The sequence below is a fragment of the Sarcophilus harrisii genome, chromosome 2 (assembly GCF_902635505.1).
Source record: "Sarcophilus harrisii chromosome 2, mSarHar1.11, whole genome shotgun sequence".
Taxonomy (NCBI): Eukaryota; Metazoa; Chordata; class Mammalia; order Dasyuromorphia; family Dasyuridae; genus Sarcophilus; species Sarcophilus harrisii.
This window is the reverse complement of record NC_045427.1, coordinates 36,355,620-36,377,037: the sequence shown is the minus strand read 5'-3', so window position 1 is coordinate 36,377,037 and position 21,418 is coordinate 36,355,620. Positions and strand designations below refer to the sequence as shown.

At 41.1% G+C, this 21,418-nt stretch overlaps 2 protein-coding genes across 10 annotated transcripts in view; both read right to left on the bottom strand.

Annotated features, from left to right (window-relative positions):
• The window catches only part of DRC7 (dynein regulatory complex subunit 7), a 36,291-nt gene extending 22,951 nt beyond the window's left edge, over positions 1–13,340 (bottom strand). Inside the window, exons 1-8 of one of the 7 annotated variants that reach the window (XM_031949907.1) lie at positions 13,151–13,340; positions 8,036–8,261; positions 7,361–7,561; positions 6,240–6,414; positions 2,404–2,529; positions 1,497–1,691; positions 795–953; positions 150–368 (exon numbers count right to left, since the gene is read on the bottom strand). In XM_031949907.1, coding sequence (XP_031805767.1) covers positions 150–368; positions 795–953; positions 1,497–1,691; positions 2,404–2,529; positions 6,240–6,414; positions 7,361–7,542 — 1,056 coding nt within the window. In that variant the 5' untranslated portion in view covers positions 7,543–7,561; positions 8,036–8,261; positions 13,151–13,340. Of the gene's footprint in view, positions 1–149; positions 369–794; positions 954–1,496; positions 1,692–2,403; positions 2,530–6,239; positions 6,415–7,360; positions 7,562–8,035; positions 8,262–9,456; positions 9,653–13,025; positions 13,105–13,150 lie in introns of those variants that run through there. The other 6 variants (XM_031949909.1, XM_031949908.1, XM_003758856.4 and 3 more) reach the window with 6 other exon arrangements.
• The window catches only part of ADGRG3 (adhesion G protein-coupled receptor G3), a 37,450-nt gene continuing 23,460 nt past the window's right edge, over positions 7,429–21,418 (bottom strand). For 2 of the 3 annotated variants that reach the window (XM_012540712.3, XM_012540710.3), the window contains one exon: positions 18,967–20,710. In XM_012540712.3, the coding sequence (XP_012396166.1) occupies positions 20,601–20,710 (110 nt within the window). In that variant the 3' untranslated portion in view covers positions 18,967–20,600. Of the gene's footprint in view, positions 7,562–18,966; positions 20,711–21,418 lie in introns of those variants that run through there. The other variant, XM_023495422.2, reaches the window with a different exon arrangement.

Sequence of the window (21,418 nt, the reverse complement as noted above, 5' to 3'; positions counted from 1 at the left end):
CCCAATTTTTCCAAAACATTTTTTTTTTGGCTGTCTTAAGCAAGAAGGATTATTATCCCTGAACATGCACAAGGCAGAGAGACCCAAAGGGCCAAGCTCTCTGTTCCTCTGACTGCTTGGGTTGGGCTGCTTTCCTCCAATGGTGGTACCTTACAACCATTCCAGCAATCTTGCATGTTGACCCAGTAGTTCTTGTGGTTCCAGATGCTTTCAATCCCAAGGAAATGTTCATCTTGGGTTCTATAGCTGCGGGCAGTAAATGGGTCAATGAAGAAGCTCTCAGGGACTTCACGCTTTCCACTCAGGATAAGAACCCATGCATGAATCCGAAGACCATGCATCGGGTCTGGAGGTGGTTTACTTGCTTCCTAGGAGGAGAGAAACAGTAACAATGTGCCAGGAAAGGACAACCTGGGTGTGAGGGTCTGGTGACCCACAAGAGTAATGTGGACTTTTCTTACAGGGAGAAAATAACTAGGACCCAATTCCTTGAAAACCATCTAGTTAGGTCTGGAATCTCAGGGAATGTCCCTTCCTGTCTACAAAAGACTAAGAAAACTACCAACCTCTGTCTCTAGGAGATGAAAGAAGGTGGTAAGAGAGGAAGTTTAAGACTCAAAGGGGAAAACTCAACAGCCCAGAAGGCAGAGCTCTGAATTCAGATTCAGATGCCTCTAGTGAATGGTCTCAAGAAGTTTAACTCTTTCCCTGTGCCTTGATTTCTCTGTGTGCATGAGAACTTCCTGATTAGTATATCCAGGAAACACCACACTTGTGGAGTTCATGGAACCCACCAAGATTTTTTCTCTTTCTTCTTTCTGTTTCTTCTCCTCTGCATCCTTAATTTCTTTTTCCTTCTTGGCTTGCTGGGCCAGCTCAAACTTGCTGCGGAGGTCCCTTGCAGGTTTGATTGCATACTTTTTGGGTATTACCTTCTCTTTTTCTTCAACTACCTAAAGCCCCCCCCCCCCAAAATAATGATGAAGATAGCAAATATTAGCACTTATGTAGTCCTTTAAGGTTTACAAATTACTTTACAATAGTTAACTTCAAATCCTGAGAGATAGGTGCTATTATCATATCCATTTTACAATTGGGGATACTGAGGCAGGCAGAGTAAGTGACTTGTCCCTATAGCTAGGAAGTGTTTGAGGTCAAATTTGAATTAAAGGCTTCCTGACTCCAGGTCCAGTATCTTGGTACCTGGTTGCCTATGATCTGTATCAGATCAGAGACTACAAGGTCTGGATGGCACAGGGACATGAGTGGTCCCACCATTGGGCAAGATTCCCCCTCTTATGTGCTGAAAACATCTCCATTGTCTATTCTTTTTTCCTCTCCTTCCAATGAAATGGAATGGCTTGTGAAATTCTCTTTCCCCCTTCTAAAGAAGGGGATGGTTACGTCAGTAGTCAGTAATAATAGTCCTTTGTTTCATTAATGAAAAAGTAAGGGGAGAAGGGTCTTGCCCAGCCCCAGATCTGTCCCCCCCTTACCTTCTTGGGTTTCTTCAGCAGAGGGCACATCTCCCGAGTCAGGTCCATGAGGCACATTTCCTGGCTGGCGTAGCCACTGACGCAATAGGCATCGTAGCCAGCACCAATGAGCATGGCGCACAGCAGGACGCTGAAGTCAAAGCAATTCCCCTTCTGGTACTTGAGGACAGAGGTAGGGGAGAACAAATATTCTGGCTGGGACAAGCAGAAGTAAGCGAGTCAGAGAACAGGTCCAGGCAGCCCCTTGGTCATGGAGTAGCCCCTAGCTTCTCTGCCCGCTGGGAACGCAAGCCCATCTGTGTCTATGCTTATAGGAGAAGGGGAGAGAATCAGTGATTGTAGTGGAAAGAGCCCTGAATATGGGCTTGGGTCTTTACTAATAGAACCAGGGTTAATTATGTAACCTCCTTTTTTACATCTGTTTCTAGAGTTGGGGGGTGATGATGATGATGATGATGATATCATTGCTTATGTAAGATTTTAAGGTTAGCAAAGTTTGTAAAGGATGTCATCTCATTTGATCTTTATAATAACCCTGTGAAGTACTCTTATTGATCCTGTTTATTCAGGTTATTCAGCTATGTAATGTCTGAAGCAGGATTTGAATCCAGGTCTTCTTGACTCCAAGTCTAGCATTCTGTCCACTTTGCCAGCTGGTTGGTGATTTGGACTAGGTGATTGCCAAGGCTCCTTCCAGCTCCCAATCCTACAATCTTAGGAAACTCATGAATTCAAAGTTATCTAGTCTGAGAAAGTATCCTCCTGGTAGCTTCCACTCAGCTCTACCCCCAGACACACTGAGTGACCTATAACCAGGTGTTCCCCTCATTCCAGAAGCCCTTAGCTCTATCTTTCTGTAAAATAGCCATGCCATGTTCCTGCATGGAGCCCGATGTGATACTCTTACCAGCTGGATGGCAGATGGCAGGGGCACCATAGTGAGGAAATCTGAGACAAATTCGGCACAACTGTCCCAGTTGTAGAGCTCTGGATAGGGCATCAGTGTTGGGCGGACCGTGGTGCTCACAAATTTCTGTAAGGAGAGGTCAGGCTTGAGCTGGGGGTTGGAGTTATCCCTTTTTAAACTACCTTAAATCCCTAGGAAATGAGGGAACAAATCCTGACAAAAGCGGCCAGTACAAACTCTCACTAGTCTACAAACTAGGTATTGAGCTCCTAAAAGACCATCCTGAGAGAGTGTAGATCTGGATCCTGGAAAAATCAGTTTGTGTTTTAAACTATATGCTCCCTGAAGATGAGGAATGTATTTTATTATTATTATTATTATTTATATGCTCAGCCCTCAGCATAGGATATGGCACTTAGAGAATTCTTGATGAATTAAATTGATCATCTTATTGCCATTAATCAAAAACTATAAAACTCCTTAGAATAATTTATTATATCTCCTCCTCCCCCAGGGGACACTCATACAAGATAAGCAGGAAGAGTTGCTTTTTCCAAAGAGCAGCTTTGCCCCTGCAATTCTTATTTTTCATGTAAACTTCTCTAGCTTTTCTTTTCCATTTCTTATTTTCATGTTTCCCGTTCTCTTGGAATGACTATGCTGGCTTCTGGATACAACAGTGATGCATTGTATCATTGTTGTATCTCAAAGGAAGTGATATTGTGTAGTGAGAGGAAAGTTTAATGGAAGGCTTGGATACTGGTTTTTACTCAACTATTGATTGGTCCCATGGCCATCTACAAATCACATCGTTTCCCTGAGTCTTAGTTTGCCTCATTGTTAACTGAAGCAATGGACTAATGGATCAACAAGACCCCTCTCAACCCTTAAATCCTGAAATCCTAAAAAAAATTCATTGCATCTGAGGCTCACAATTACCGAATCCATCTTGTATCTCACCAGTAATTCCCTTGACAACATCCCTGGACAAGTGGATCATTCAATTGCTACTTGGACACCTCCCAGGTTGGAGAAATCTATTATTTCCTAAGACAATACATTCCAATTGTGGACAACTCTGGTTGTAGAATGATCTCCAATGTCCCTCTGACATTCCATGGTAAGGAGTTGGCCTGAACTTAGCCATCCACAATCTGTGATCTCATTTGCTTTGTAAACAGTGATTGAGAGAGGTGGTCCTCGAAAAAGAGATGAGAAAAATGCACTTCTCTCCCTTCTTTGCAGAATATGGAGGGACTACAGGAGGGACAGAATATACTGTCAGATCAGTTTATCTGGTTTGTTTATTGACCCTTCTTTCTCTACCTTTTTTCTTCTTTTTCTATCTCCCTGCATTCCTCCCTCCCTCTCTCCTTCCCTCCCTCTCTTTCTTCCTTTCCTTCTTCCTCCCTCCCTTCCTTCCTCTCTCCCTTCTTTCCTTCCTTTCTTTTTCTCTTTATTTCATTAAAAGAGGTGACTCTCAGTAGGGAAGAAGAGTTCAGAAATGAAAGTAATATAAAAACAAAAGGTATTAATAAAAGTTTTGAAAATTTTTAAAGGGGAGAGGGTTAGTAGTTGAAGTAGCAGACCAGCATGAGAAATTTAGCTGTGTATCAAGTAAGATTTATCTCTGTGAAGGGAACTAGTTATTTTGGGTTATCATTAGTCATATTAACGTCAGTTGAGCTCCTTAGCCCTGTATGAATTCTCCTAGTGTGTAAATTATGGTCATGTGTCAGAGGCTTCCTGATTCTTATACTAGTCACTCAATCATATTGCTTGCCCCCTCCCTTTTCTACTCCTTATTCTCTGTCTCTATGTTTATTTATTTCTCTGTCCTTCTGCCTGTCTGTCTGTCTTTCTCCTCTTTTTTTGTCTATTTGTATGTGTCTCCTCTATTTGTCTGTCTCTATCTGTAGTTTGTCTCTTCTCTCTCTTGTTTTTCTTTCTGTCTTCCTGTCTCTCTCTCTGTGTCTCTCTCCCTCCCCCCCTTCTCTTTCTCTTCTCTCTTTCTCCCATCCTCTCTCCTCCTCCCTCCCTCCCTAATCTCTTCTTCCTCTCCCTCCCCTCCTCTCTCCCTCCCTCCCTCTCTCCTTCTTTTTCTCTCTCTGTCTTTTCTCTTTCTCTTTTCTGTCTTTCTCTTCTCTCTCTCTTTTTCCTCCATCTATCTGTTCCCCCAACTTTTGTCTTTGTATTCCTGTCTCTTTCATAAAACAATCTCCTTCAGGGCAGGAGGACATATAGTAAATTATACCAATGAATAACATAATGACAATAACCCTGGGTCACTCTTCTTTAGTGCGCATGAGATGGTTGATAAGTTTCTATTCTCATGAATTCCCATGTATTTTCATGAATACTCATTCACTGTCCTTCCATGAGGGTCTGTGGGGCCCACTGGACCAGGGAATGCTTTGTTTCTACTGCATTATTTCTGGCACAAAGCATGTGTTCAGTTCAATGTGTGAATGGGTAGATTTTTAAAACAAAGGCTTATTTGAGAATAAATCTATATAAAGAAACCCCAAGAAGTGAATTTGCTACAAAGGTTCCCTAAGGGAAACCATTTTCCTTTCTTCTTTTTCTAATGAGAATGATAAGTCGGCCATCCTTATTCCTTTTCCCTTATATCCTGCATTGCTCAAAGCCCTCTAGTAATACTTCTAATATTTTACAGAGGGAAGAGCATTGGATTTGGAGTTCATTAGTCCTGAGTTGAATGCTATCATTTTTTTTTTGTTTAGATTTGTCTTTATTTGCATGAAAAGTGTTCTATTATTGTGTTCATATAGTCTCTGGCTTTGTCCTGGCTGGCAGAATCCAAAGTATTTTATAATGTCTGCAATTATTATTATTATTATTATTTTATTTTATTTTATTTTTTTATTTTATTTTTTTTTTAAATTTTTTTTTTATTTAATAGCCTTTAATTTACAGGATATATACATGGGTAACTTTACAGCATTAACAATTGCCAAACCTCTTGTTCCAATTTTTCACCTCTTACCCCCCCTCCCTAAATGGCAGGATGACCAGTAGATGTTAAATATATTAAAATATAACTTAGATACACAATAAGTATACATGACCAAAACATTATTTTGCTGTACAAAAAGAATCAGACTCTGAATTATTGTACAATTAGCTTGTGAAGGAAATCAAAGATGCAGGTGTGCATAAATATAGGGACTGGGAATTCAATGTAATGGTTTTTAGTCATCTCCCAGAGTTCTTTTTCTGGGTATAGAATGCTATCATTTTTATGCTTAGAATGTTCCCACCTCCCAATTCCATGTTGTCCTCTGATTGTCCCCCTTCCTCCTCTCCCTCTACTCCTGACCTTCTTTAAGACTCAGCTCAAATCTCAGCCTCTGCAGAGGACACGATTGATTTCTTTAGAAGCTAACATCTTCCCTCTGAGAATGCCTTCCATCAACAATGATTAACCTCAGCATATATATAATTGTTTGTGTGTTGTTTTCCCCACAGGAATAGGAACACTTTGAGTGCTGGGACCATGATTTTGTCTTTTGTCTTTTTTTTTTGTATCACCAAAACTGAATATGGTACCTAGCACATAGTAAATGTTTTAAAAGTGTTTACTGATAAACTGATTGACCCCGGACCTCAATCCCTGTAGCTAGAACACAAGGTGGGGTGATGGTAGTTCTGGAATTGGTGATTTTTAAGGTTCTTTCCAACTTGAAATCCTATGACCCTATAATCAGTTTGCTTTCGGGGAGAAAGATCTCAAAGGTTTTCCCTTTATTGACTTTAAAGTCACTGCCAGCTTTAAGTTTATAATGTGATGGCCCTTTTCCTTGTTTTGTCCTTACCGGTATATTGCACTCATTCAGCGGGTGGAGAAAGAGCGGCTCTCGATCTGGACACAAGTGGGCATACTGACGGGAGAAATTATCTGCCACCTGTATGAGCAGTTCCTCCTTGGGAGTGTTGGTTCTGTAGGATTCAGGCAGTGTGGATGTGTCTATGGTACTCTTGGTGAAGGCCCTGTGGTCCAGAGATAGAAAAGGTGGATTAAGGAGGGAAGGAATGGAGACAAATTCTGAAGCATCACTTAGATTTTCTCCTTTTCTTCTAGGTAATATGATCCTGGAAGGTCTCACCTCTGCATTTTGATCTGAGGGAGCCCAAGAAGTGCCCTGTGCCCTACTAAACTGGCATACTCTCTAAAATTCCACTATGAGAGAGTCCTTCCTTTGGATGAACCAAGTTTTTTTTTTTTACTCTCTTCACAAAAATATGCCTGAGCAGAGAGGACTCATTAAGCTATTGGCTGTTTACTGGAACTTGGAGTCTTTAGATTTGGTGATGTCCTGGCCCTTCTACATATTGGCTATTGACCTCAAGTCAGTCATAAATTTGGTGTACCCAGAAGACTCTAATACTATATAAGTGGGAGAGAAGGTGCCAATTTTCATTGGTAGAGAAAGTTCTTCACTGGGAATGAAATCATAGGTTCAGCCAAAAATTAATTAAGACCTTGATATGGATTCTTTGTCAGACAATTTCTCTCATCTGAGATCAGGGCAATGAGGGAATGGGAATTTTATGCCAAGGATAAGTGTGTTTGGACAGCTGAATTCAGAAGGAAGGACTTGTTGAGGGGGAGCAGGGTAGATATGGTTAGAGAATTCCCTCTGTGTCCCCATCCAAGAGGAAGCAGAGGAAGCAGTAGGTGGGAGGAGGATAAAAGGAAAGAACAGTAGGAAGTGATGCACAGAATCCTTTGGGCTGCTGGGGGCTCCAAACCCCTAAACTCCTCCAGCCACTGGTTTACGATGATGGAAAAATTGCTTCTCCCCATTGAGCTTGTCTCTTTCCCTAGTTCCCCAATGGGAAGGAGGATGCCCTTCTTTCCCCCCGTTTCGCCTTCTTCTAGTCCTGCCTCGTTCTGACCTCATCATGAAGAATCCCTGTTCCCCCCACTACTAACACTGGAATTTCAGGGATGTGAACTTCGATCTCGCTCAGCTTCTGCTCCAGATCTAAGAGTTCTTCCTGGCTGAGGATACTATCTTCTTTTTCTTTCTCTGCTGCCTTCCTGGCTGCCTGCTCAGCCTCCGCTTCGCGTTCCGCTGCCTCCTCCTCTTCTACTTTCTCCTTCAGGACCTCCATGTTCACTTCTATCTAGCTTCTGAAAACAAGGGGGGCAGACAAAGTGAGTCAAGAGCCCTGGTCTAGAAGAAAGGGGCCCCGGTTTCTGATCTGAATCTTACTGCCTCACTCGGACCAGCTTCTTCCTCTCTTTTGATCTCCATCTCCTCTTTTGAAAAATGAATATCATTTAACATCTACTGGTCATCCTGCCATCTAGGGGAGGGGGTGGGGGGGGGTAAGAGGTGAAAAATTGGAACAAGAGGTTTGGCAATTGTTAATGCTGTAAAGTTACCCATGTATATATCCTGTAAATAAAAGGCTATTAAATTAAAAAAAAATGAATATCAGACTCATTGATCTCAAAATGCTTTCCAATGGCAACATTCTATGGTTTTGGGTTCTCTCTGTTCAGATCCATGGCACCCCAACCTCAATAACATTGGGCAATTCTAGAATGAACTCTCCTTTCCTCACTGGCACCAAGAAGAGGGAGTATGCACATAATAAATACCTTGATAAGTGTTTATTGGATTGAATAGGTCGATCAGCCAATAATGTTTACTCGACACCAACTGTTTGCCAATATCTGAGCTAACCACTGAGAGTAACATGCTTTCCAATGGTAACATTCTGTGGTTTGGGGTTCTCTCTATTCAGATCCATGGCACCCCAATCTCAATAACATTGGGCTATTTTAGAATGAGCTCTCCTTTCCTCACTGGCACCCAGAAGAGGTACTGTGCACATAATAAACACCTTGATAAACGTTTATTGGATTGAATAGGTCGATCAGCCAACAACATTTACTCGACACCTACTGTTTGCCAATATCTGAGCTAACCACTGAGAAGTTTCTCTTCAAGACACCCACTCTAAGGAAAGCTTTGATTCCCTCCCCCAATTTATTTCCTGTTCTAAAGAGAAAGCAGGAAAAAGAATGAGAGAATCTTCATATGAAAAAAGAACTGGACATATACAGTGCTCTGAGCTCTTGCTTGGCCATTCCCAAACCATGTTCCTTTGAGTAGACCCCTGCCTCCTCTCTCTAGTGTCCTTTTATATGTTGTCTTCCCCACTGGAACCCAAGCTCCTTGAGGGCAGAAATGGTCTTTGTTGCTTATATTTGTATCTCTAGAATAGTGCTTAGCACAGAGGAAGCACTTAATTGCTCAGTCATGCCTTATAATACGTCACGTATGCTGTCATCTGTTACAATAACAAATCCTATATCAGTCTCATGTCAGAATCACACCCTACATCATACCAACATGTCACACATCATATAATACATCACATACAAAACATAACTCCACATAATTCAACGGGTTATGTGTCATGTGATGTGCGATATGCCCTAGCACATTGTGTAGAGTATCACCTATCGTGTCATGGGTCACATATAACATTAGGTAACTTATAACATGCTATCTATAAGATCATGGCACATGGCATATTATACACTATACAGCAGATTGCATGTAACACACATGCCACACCATGTCTATCACCTGTCACCTCATGTATGAGGTACCATCTTATGGGTCACAGTCACACGAGAGAATATGCCATACCCCACACAAATCATGTCATATGTCACAATCATACAGGTAACATTTAATATCATATAACATATATCATATCACATACAATAATATCATATGTCACATATAGCAAAGCATAGCACATCTCATAGGCTCCCATCAGCAACTATAAAAATCACAGATTCTCAGAATTTGGAAGGAGTCTTAGGGTCACTTAGTTCAACTGAAACCTGAATAAGAGTCTCTGAGGTGTTTCCTGGAGTCTGAACAAGCTGGGAGAGACAAATGAGCCTCTAATCTTTGTCTTCCCCACCTGCTGGTGGAATTGTCCATTTTTGACAGTGAACCTAAACATCGCTCCAAGAGCTGGAAATTCCCACTGGTGACTTACTGGGTGTCTGAGGAAATCATTGAGCTTCTCTGAATCTTCTTCTTTTTCATCGTCTGTAAAACTCAGTGCCAGGGACTAGATGAACTACAAGATTCCTGTGGTGGAACGATCTCTGAATCTGATTAGCATGCATTGATCAGCTATTTGAGAAGTTCAGGAATGCTCTTTTTAATGGCCGAAGATCATTAGCTTCGAGCTGGAAGGGACCACAGAGGCCGTCTAGATTAACTCGTTTTACAGAGGAGAAAACCGAGACCCAGGGAAGTTAAGTGACTTATCCATCTTAGCTAATAAGTAGTGGGATTTAAACTAGGCCCTCTAATTCCTTTTTTTTTTTTTTTTTTTTTTGCTGAGGCAATTGGGGTTAAGTAACTTGCCCAGGGTCACACAGCCAGGAAATGTTAAGTGTCTGAGACCATATTTGGTCCTACTGACCTCAGAGCTGGTGCTATAGCCACTGCACCAACTAGCTGTCTCCTAGGTTCTCTAATTCTAAAGCTAGTCATCTCCCTAGAAAGACTCAGTTAAAATGAATTAAGTTTTTTGGAAGCAAAAATGAGCTAAAGCATATGAAGTGTTTTGCAAACCTATAAATTTCATATAAAGGAGCTATTATCAATTACCACCAACAGTGTCATCATCATCATCATCATCCTCACCACCACCACCACCACCGGTACTATCATTATCTTCACATTATCATGAGGGTCATTTTCACCACTATCACTACCATTATTATCTTCACCATCATCTTCTTCACCACCACCATCATCATCATCACCACCACTACCATCATCATCATCATTACTTAGAGGATAGAGGGTCAAGAAGACCAGGATTCAGGTCTGATACATCATGGTTATAACCTGGGTCAAAACACTAACTCTACATGTCAACCTTTTACTAGTCTGGACAATTCTCTCAAGACTTTAAGTTACAAAAGTAAATATCAACGATCCCATTTGTAGAAAGGAGTTATTCATCTGGAAGTTCCCTGTTATCAGTGAAATCTTGGGTCAGATCCCTATCTTCAACTCTTGTTGTAATAGTGATAAAGATAAATGGTGATTGATGATGATGATATTGATAATTCTTGCTCAGTAGGAGGACCTCAATATTTGAAGTTCCATGTTCAAATTATTGCTATTGCTCCTTTCATCAATAAAAATAAGCACATAATAATAAATAATAATAAAAATAAAATAAGCACTAAACTAAGTACCTCAGAGTTCTATGAATCAGTCCATTCACTGCCCCCCTCAGTCAGCCAACAAGCATTGATAAGTATTTACTATGTGTGGGGCACTATCCCAAGTGCTGGAAATACAAAGAGAGGTAGAAATACTGTCCCCGTCCTCAGTTAGACAACGTGTAAAATATGATAGTTTAAATAGGACACAATTGCAGAGAGGAGGAATTAGAAAAACTCCCCAAAGAACGTAAGATTTGAGCTGAGTTTTAAAGGAAACTGAAAGGAAGAGGAGGCAAAGCATTTCAGACACGGGGCATATCAAGGAGGAAAATTGGAGTCACTGGATGGAATTTGTTTGTGAGGAAGAGCAAGATAATGTTGGGTGAGTGGAGAGATTATAGAGTGGGGAGGATTTTCACATATCAGAACTCAGGAAAGGTAGGAAGAAGCCAAGCTATGATGGACTAATAGGGAGTCCCTGGAGTTTATTGCATAGGGGTGTGTGCATGTGCGTGTGTGTGTGTGCGTGTTTGTGTGTATGTGTGTGTGTGTGTAAGAGACAGACAGACAGAGACAGAGAGACATAGACAGAGAGAAATAGAGACAGAAAGAGAGAGACTGAGAGAAAGAGGAAAGAGGGAGATAGAGACACAGAGACAGAGACAGAAACAGAGACAGAAAGAGACAGAGAGGAAAGAGGGAAACAGGAAAGGGAGAGACAAACAGATGGACACACACGGAGACACAGACAGAGAAACACAGAGACAGAGGCAGAGAAACAGAGACAGAGAGAGAGAGGAAAGAGGGAGAGAGAGAGAAACAGAGACAAATAGAGAGAGATACAGAGATACAGAGAGAGGAAAGAAGGAAACACAGGAAAGACAAGAGATGACACACACACATAGAAGGAAACTGAGAAGCAGAGGTGAGGAGGCAAAGCATTCCAGACATGGGGCATATCAAGGAGAAAAAATGGAGTCACTGGATAGAATTTGTGAGGAAGAGCAAGATAATGTTGGGTGAGTGGAGAGATTATAGAGTGGGGAGGATTTTCACATATCAGAACTCAGGAAAGGTAGGAAGAAGCCAAGCTATGATGGACTAATAGGGAGTCCCTGGAGTTTATTGCATAGGGGTGTGTGCATGTGCGTGTGTGTGTGTGTGTGCGTGTTTGTGTGTATGTGTGTGTGTGTGTAAGAGACAGACAGACAGAGACAGAGAGACATAGACAGAGAGAAATAGAGACAGAAAGAGAGAGACTGAGAGAAAGAGGAAAGAGGGAGATAGAGACACAGAGACAGAGACAGAAACAGAGACAGAAAGAGACAGAGAGGAAAGAGGGAAACAGGAAAGGGAGAGACAAACAGATGGACACACACGGAGACACAGACAGAGAAACACAGAGACAGAGGCAGAGAAACAGAGACAGAGAGAGAGAGGAAAGAGGGAGAGAGAGAGAAACAGAGACAAATAGAGAGAGATACAGAGATACAGAGAGAGGAAAGAAGGAAACACAGGAAAGACAAGAGATGACACACACACATAGAAGGAAACTGAGAAGCAGAGGTGAGGAGGCAAAGCATTCCAGACATGGGGCATATCAAGGAGAAAAAATGGAGTCACTGGATAGAATTTGTGAGGAAGAGCAAGATAATGTTGGGTGAGTGGAGAGATTATAGAGTGGGGAGGATTTTCACATATCAGAACTCAGGAAAGGTAGGAAGAAGTTATATGGATAATAGGGAGTCCCTGGAGTTTATTGCATAGGGGTGTGTGCATGTGCGTGTGTGTGTGTGTGCGTGTTTGTGTGTATGTGTGTGTGTGTGTAAGAGACAGACAGACAGAGACAGAGAGACATAGACAGAGAGAAATAGAGACAGAAAGAGAGAGACTGAGAGAAAGAGGAAAGAGGGAGGGAAGAACGAGACAGAACAGAAACAGAAAGAAAGAGACAGAGAGGAAAGAGGGAAACAGGAAAGGGAGAGACAAACAGATGGACACACACGGAGACACAGACAGAGAAACACAGAGACAGAGGCAGAGAAACAGAGATAGATAGAGAGAGGAAAGAGGGAGAGAGAGAGAAACAGAGACAAATAGAGAGAGATACAGAGAGAGGAAAGAAGGAAACACAGGAAAGACAAGAGATGACACACACACATAGAAGGAAACTGAGAAGCAGAGGTGAGGAGGCAAAGCATTCCAGACATGGGGCATATCAAGGAGAAAAAATGGAGTCACTGGATAGAATTTGTGAGGAAGAGCAAGATAATGTTGGGTGTGTGGAGAGATTGTAGAGTGGGGAGGTTTTCACATATCAGAATTCAGGAAAGGTAGGAAGAGACAAGCAGAGAGAGACTTCCCCTCCAACCTGTACCGTTAGGCTCTAGAGAGCTGCTTCATCTCTTCCTCCTCCTCAGCCTCACCTTTTCCACCTGTCCACTTGAGCAGCCCCCCTCCTCCTCAGCTGTTCCCCTTACCCCCCACTCACCCCCCACTTACCCTCCATTCCCCAATCTATATTAGCTTACAGGGAGATGAAAGCTAGAGATCTCTGGGCAGATGGTATGCCCACCTCCCCTCCCTTTAGGGAGGTTGAGCTGTGATCCTCCCTACCCCCCCAGACCGTCTTCACTCTCTAGAACAGCAGCAGCAACCTCCTCCACTAAATAGCTGCCCTAGTTTGTTACTCCCGTCTCCATAGGAACTAGCTTCCGGAAGCTGGGGAGAGAAGGCTTCTGGGAGTTGTAGTCTCTTAACTTCCCAGGCCAGTCCCTAGCTTCTGGACCCTGGACTAAGCCAGCTGCTTCTTCTGAAACCCTCCCTCCTTCCCTCCCTCCCATCCCTTGGAGGGAGAAACCATTATGTCTAAATCATCCACCAATATTGACTGACGATGACCACTGTAGGTACAGAAACCATCTGCAGCTGCCCTATTTATAACAGCCCCACACTAGAAACACCCTCAAAGTTTGACATCCAGAGGACAGCTGAGCACAAGGAAAGAGATCTGAATGTGATGGGACATTAAAACTCACCAGGATGTTCACTGGGGAACTTACCAGGAGATACGGAAAGTCTATGTGAGGTGACATAGAGAGGGATTTCAGTACAGGACAGGAACCGTACATATCCTGACCATTCCTTTATATAGATTGGCTGGCCGGGGTTTGTCCTTCGTTCTTGAAGAGGACCGTGGGATCTGAGAGGTGATACCATGACATGCAAGTGAACTGGACTGAAGCAAGAGGGGGCCGGGCAAGGCCATCTGGGTCTAGTGGCAAAATATAGATCATGATGACTGGATATGGCTCTGGGTGCAATGGGAGACCTTTTAGAACTAAGGTCTTTAACACGTCTCAGTTTGACTGACTAGCTGTACATTTAAAAAAAGGAAGAAGGAAGGATGATAGGCTCAATGGTACTAGAATTTGGGGCAGATTGGAAGGGGGCACATGGCAAAATCATTTTCTCTGCTTGTTTGTTGGTTGAACCCTTTCTTTTGTAATTTTTGTTGATAATTGTCAGGTTTGTGATATTAAAAATATTTTAAAATTATTTTTGAAAAAGCATCAGGGACCCTAATTTGGGGAGAAGCTTGAGAGACCTTCATCTTTCTTACACTTTGTTTCTGGGAGGCATTGAGGTAAGCCCCGGGCTTATCTGTCTTGTGATATGTTTGTTTCCCTAGTAGGACACAGAGGAGGGAACCATTATGGATATACCAGAGTTCAAGGTACTCTTTTCAAGTTACACCATTTATTTAACCTATAGTTTGTGAATCCCTAGCTAATAATACCCTTTGCCAGACCAAGACAGATCACATGAGTAAAAGCATTTTAATGAAAAGATTAATAAGATAATGTCAAGAAACTTAATTGAACAGCAGGTTATCCAATACCCTTACTTGGGTGACTGTCTTTCATATCTTGAAGGGAGTGAATGAGCTCTTCCTTCCTTCCTTCCTTCCTTCCTTCCTTCCTTCCTTCCTTCCTTCCTTCCTTCCTTCCTTCCTTCTTTCCTTCCTTCCTCCCTCTCTTTCTTTCTTTCTTTCTTTCTTTCTTTCTTTCTTTCTTTCTTTCTTTTTCTTTCTTCCTTCTTCCTTCCTTCCTTCCTTCCTTCCTTCCTTCCTTCCTTCCTTCCTTCCTTCCTTCCTTCCTTCCTTCCTTCCTTCTTCCTTGTTAATGCTTCCCTAGGGTTATATATCTAGTAGTGGAATCTCTGGATCATAGGATATGAACATTTTCATCACTTTCTTACACAAGAAAGCCTTTCCAGAATGGTAGACCACTTCACAATCTCCCCAGTGGTCTATTTGTATGTTTGTCTTTTCCACAATCAACATGCATTTATTAAGGATTTATTATTTAGACTGGAGATATGAAGACAAAAATGAAACAGTCCCTGCTCTTGAGAAGCTTACATTCTAACAGGGAGACAATGTGAATATACAAATCTATAAATGATTATACACAAAATGAATACCAGGTAGTTGGGAAAATGTGGAAGAGGGATCAGGAAAGGCTTCATGTAGAAGATGGTCCATGAATTAAATTGTGAAGGAAATAAGGATTCCAAGAGGCAAAGGGGAGGGAGGGAGGGCATTCCAGGTATGGAAAAGAACAAGGGGTGGAGATGGGAGATGGAGTGTGAGTGTGCACAAGCTCTCAAACAGGGTAACTGTTAACCTCAGCGTCCTTAGCTGGGATGTGACCTTCACAACACTCCCTCTATTCTCTTACCACCAGAGGGGCTCAGAAAAGGAGGGGTCCTAAGGTTTCACACCCCTCAAGGCAGCCACCCAGGCGGGTGTTGACCCTAGATTTGAGAGGAGATGTGTCTTCACAGCCTTTCAAGTGGCTTTCACAGTCAGTCAAGGGACTAGGAAGAAACTTGGGAGGGGCGGGTGTGAACAAGCCTTCTGGGGTAGTGTAGAAAAAAGGAAGATGGGAAAGGATAAAGAAGATATACAAACCTCTTCCACTGCTTTCATTTTATTTTCAGCTTCTCCCTCTTCAGAATTAAATGTGCTCAGCTCTAAGGAAGCAAAATCTTACTGAACCTTTTGGCCTCAGTTTCCCCATGTATGGACTAGGGATAATAATAGCACTATCTTCCATGGTTCTTGTGAGGATCAAATGAAATGAAATTGTATAAAACTACATAAATGCTAGCTTTTAAAATCTGCAAAGATCAACAGATCTGTTGAAAAAGCAACAAGATTTGGTGGGGAAAAAGCTCAGATTTAGAGCATACCAGTTCTGCCCCTAATTAGTGGGCTGATCATAGGCAAGTTACATCACTTCTCTGGTTGGTTCTCAGTGGGTTGTTGTCCTTTGTTTTCAAACAGGACCAAAATGACATCATTACTTTAGAGTAAAGTTAGTATGTTCGACTGTGACTGATTAGACCAATAGAAGCTCAGAATGCCTTGCCATAATTTGGACATACAAATAGTCCCCATGTAAAATGAAGGAGTTTGACAAGATCTGGGGTTGGTCTGCAGATCCTGGGAGACCCTTTCACAGGATCCTCAAGGTTGAAACTGTTTTCATAATAAAATTAAGGCATTATTTGCTTACTAAAATACACTTCCCTTTTCCAAACACATATCTGTGTGAAGCCAGATTTACTTCTTCTTCAGCCAAAATAACACATCACAGTGGATTAGTAACACATTAGTAACACATCACAGTAAATAGGAGAATTCAGCTGTCTTTTTTTAAACCTAGACTTCAAAAGACTTGCAAAAAAGATATAAAATGAATTCCCTTTATTTTTAAAAATACAATTTCCATAGCAATGAGTTATTTATTAACAAGCAATAGGTTATATATATATATATATATATCATAATTTATTGATTTTAATTCTTAGTACAATAAATATAGGTGGGGAAAGCATTAGGCATGGAATCAAGAAGAAAATCTTCATGAGTTCAAATTGCCTTCAGACACTTATTAGCTATGTAATCCTGGGAAAGTCACTTACCCTATTTGCCTCAGTTTCTTCATCTGTAAAATGACCTGGAGAAAGAAATGGTACTCCAGTATCTTTGCCAAGAAAGACCCAGAAGAGGTCATAAAGAGTGCAAGTTGACTGAAATGATTTAACAACAACAAATATAGATAGTAATAACTCATATAAACAAAAGTACTTTGAGGTCCTCAGTGATTTATTTAGGATTATAAAGGATTCTAAGACCAATATGTTTAAGAACTACTGCCTAGATGATTTTTAAGTTTTCTCTTTGCTCTATATCTGAGATGAAAATTCAGTTAACAAAGGTCATAGAGAAAACAGCATATTGGGAATATGAGGTCTGGGGTCTAGATTAGGCTCTGCTGCCCACAAATTCTGTGATCACGAGCAACTTAACTGTATGATCCATATCACTTCCTCGAACTTTGGCTACAGAGGAGATAATTTGGCAAATATAGAGCATTCTGTCATTATTAAAATTATCTACCATTTTGTTGAATAGTTTAAATCATGTATGTGACTTCATTTGGGGTTTTCTTGGCAAAAATATTGGAGCTGTTGGCTATTTTCTTCTCCAGTTCATTTTACAGATGAGACCAACAGGGCTAAGTGATTTGCCTATGGCCACAAAGCTAATATGTATTTAAGGCTAGATTTGACTCAGGAAGCCTTCCCGACTCCAGACCCAGTGCTCTATGCACTATGGTACACCCTTGCCTCCCATTAAAATGATTTAACCCAGTATTTTACTCTTAAGCTTTTATTAAGTATCTACTATATGCCAGACACTATTTTGAGCTTCAAAAAAATTCTCCAAGATATCATCCCACCAAAAAAACACCACACAAAAAATAATCCTTTCCAGTAAAAAAGTTATATTAATTGATGTAAATGTGGATACAAAATTTAAAGCAAGGTATAAAAGCATCATCCATTAAAGTGGTAGAGAATAGTAACAGGAGATCAGAATTAAGGCATTAGGAAATGCTTCCTGGAAGAAGAGGCAGTTGATTTGGACCTTGAAGAGAGTTAAGAGTTTTAAGACACAGAGGTGAAGATGGGAGTATATTCTACAGATGGGGGACAGACTAAGACATAGGGGTCATAGGACCAAGTTCAGGAAACTGGATTTGCCTGGACTATAGCATGTATGAAGAGGAATAATGTGAATTAAGTCTGGAAAAATAGGCCAAAGGCAGATTATGAAGGATTTTAAATGTCAAGCCATGAAGTTTTTGTTTTGTTCTTGTGGCAATAGGGAGCCATTGATCATTCTATTTATTTTTAAAACATGTTCAGTTCTTTTATATATATTTTCACAATTAGGCTGCACAAGAAAAATCAGATCAAAAAAGGGGAAAAATGGCAGAGAAAACAAAAAGCAAGCAAACAACAATAAAAAAGTAAAAATACTATGTCGTGATCCATACTCAGTCCCCACAGTGTTCTCTCTGGCTACAGATGGCTTTTTTCAATATAAGACCATATTGATGAGAGCCATGTCTGTCAGAATTGATTGTCATATAGTCTTGTTGTTATGTATCTCCTGGTCCTGCTCATTTCACGCAGCATCAGTTCCTGTCAGTCTCTCCAGGCCTTTCTGAAATTATCCTGCTGAGCATTTCTTATAGAACAGTAATATATTCCACAACATTCATATACGATAATTTATTCAGCCATTCCCCAACTGATGGGCATCCTCAATTTCCAGTTTCTTGCCACTACAAAAAGGGTTGCTACAAGCATTATTGCACATGTGGGTCTCTTTCCTTTTTTATGATCTCTTTGTGATACTGGCCCATTAGAAACACTGCTCGATCAATGGATATGCACATTTTGATAGCCCTTTGGGGACAGTTCCAAATTGCTCTCCAGAACGGGTGTAGCAGTTCACAACTCTACCAATAATGTATCAGTGTCCCAGTTTTCCCACATCCCCTCCAACATTCATCATTATCTTTTCCTGTCATTTTAGCCAGTCGGAGAGATATGAATTTTTTAATTTTGCATTTCTCTAATCAATAGTGATTTAGAACATTTTTTTTCATATGACTAGAGATGGTTTTAATTTCTTCATCTGAGAATTGTCTGTTCATATGCTTTAACCATTTCATTCATTATTCTTGAGTAAGGGAGTAACATGGGCAGCTCTCTACTTTAAAAAAAATTATATTGGCAGCTGTATGAAGGGAAGGAGTTGGAACTGTGAAAACCTGAGTTCAATTTCTGTCTTAGATACTTATTAGCTGTGTGACTCTGGGCAAGTTATTTAAACTCTGCCAGCTTCCATTCCCTCATCTGTAAAATGGAGATAATAATAATACATTTTTCTTAGGGTGGCGGTGAGGCTCAAATGAGGTAACTCACAAAGTGTTTTGCAAATCTTAACATGGCATATAAATGTTATAACTGAACATTATTAACTATTTGACCAAGGAAGGGATTGAGTTAGAAGCCAGTTGAAAATTCATATAAAATAAGAAGAAAGTAGAATTTGATCTATTTTGCTGAGCTGAAGTTGGGATATAGTAAGTATCCTGAGGCAGAGAGTTGACATCTTCCTCAGTGCTCAACCCATGGCTCTACAAACAGAAGGCACTTCATAAATATTTATTGTATTATATTCATCCTAATCTTCTGGGCACAGAAACAGAACTCTCTCTTCCTCTGAGCATCTTCCTCTGGGAATAGGAAAAGTAGTCACAGGAAAAGTAGTCAAGATCTGAAGTCCTCCCTGGGGCTTTGGATAGCAAGACTTATCATGGGAAATAAAAAAGCCAACAGCTACTCTGTCAGGGCTCCATGACCTGCCAGGGCTGGCCAGGGACTTCAACCTGGTGCTCTTAACTTCCCCACCTAACTTCTTCCCTCCACTATCAATCAGCATAAGCTCCCACAAAGTCATGATGTATGCAACATGAGAAAGATGGAGATGAGAAGGAACTGGGAAATCCTTAATCTAGGTTTAGCTCAATTGGACCATATGTATTGACATGGTAGTCAAGTGGCCTTTAGAAGTTGATAGATTAGGAGGCTGGTTAGGGAGTGTGAGTTGAAGGATATTGCACCCCATATCCTCAAATATCCCACCCATCTGCTAGCCCCATTGATTAAGGCTTTGACATTAGATTCCTTTGGGTTAAAGCCTTTTGGTCTTTAAGAGCCTTCTCTTAAAAGACAAGTTTCCTGAGAGAGAATGTATTATTAGTTGAGATGGTTTTTCATTTTATCAGCTAACTAGCTTCAGGGCCTTAGGGGTGTAAGAAGAGGTAAGTTCTGAAGCTATGGTAGAAAGACCACTGGATTGGGTCTCGGGATCCCCCAGTTGTATCTGGTTGTGCTCTTAACTAGCTATGGGACCTTGGAGCCTTCATTTTCTCACTGATAAAATAACAGAGTAGAGAGGAGGCTGTCAGACTTAGAGATGTTCTTTGGGGTCTATGAACTTCAAAAAAATTGATGCCTAAATTTCAATATAATTGGTTTCCTTTGTAATATATTTTATTTATGCATTTAATAATGTTTTCTTGAGGAGTTCCACCAGACTACCAAAGGGATCTATGATACACATAAAAAGACTGAGAACTTTTAGACTATAGATGACCACTGAAATTCTTTCAAGATCTAAGATCGTCTGAGGGGGATTTCTGGGAATTGGTCAAGGTTGGTGGGATTTGGGTCAAAGGTGAGAGGATAGAATGAGAACAAGCATGGTCTCAAAAGGAGAGGTAAAGAGAGCACCAAAGATCCACCTCATCCCCTTCACAGCTTTTGGAGTTGGCCAGTCCGCCATCGCAAGACTCCTTTTCCATTTGGAGGAGAATCAGACTAGACTCAAGTGACCTGGAATTCAGAAATCTAGGTTGGGGTTAGAACATTCTGTCCAATCCTGGGTCTCCCCTCAGCCATCACACCCATAAGCTGGTACCAGTTCCTCCTCACACCAGTGCTGAAAGGGGCAGGGATCTGCCTACTCCCTGGATGCAGAATGACTGGGATTTGACTTGGCAGTACTGGAAGAAGACTCCCCACTTAGACTTGGGTAGAAAAGGATGGCAAACCAAGTGAAGATGAAAACACCTGTAAATGAGGAGAGGTTGCCTTGAGCCTTGGAGGTGGAAGCCAGTGCGGGGCTGGGAAGTGTGGGGGGATGTTGGGAGACATGGAGCTCAAGAGTTGGCATTTCTCAGCATTGACTGCAGACCAAATACCACTTGTTTTTCTTCTCTTTAACCATTGTGAAAGCAGGATACCTAGATCCCTGTCTCCTTCCTTACCTCACAAATTGTTCTTACATACAAAGATGTGAACATGAATCAAGAGACCTCTACTTCAGGCCCTCCTTTGCTGCTTTCTATTTTGTGACGTTAAGGAAGAAATTTAATTTCTCTGAAATTTATCTATTAAATGGGTATAATAATAGCATTTAACTCAAAAAGCTATTGGAAGGATCTCAAATTAAATGCTCTGCAAACCCATTAAATGTAAGCTATTGTTATGATTGGCTGTGTGACTGTCAAAATCATTTCTCTCTAAGCTTGTTTTTTCTCCCAGGAAATGGGTTAACAATAGAATCTGCATCATAAAGCCATTAACATTACAAATGAAACAATATATGCAATGTATTTTGCAAACTCTACAACATCACATAAATATAAAGCACCAAACTGTTAGCTCTTACAACTTTAATTATTATCAGGTGGTCACCTTAGACAAGTCACTTAACATTTCTCAGCTTCAATTTTCTCATCTGTAAAATGGGGCTAATAACAGCACCTACCTCCCAAG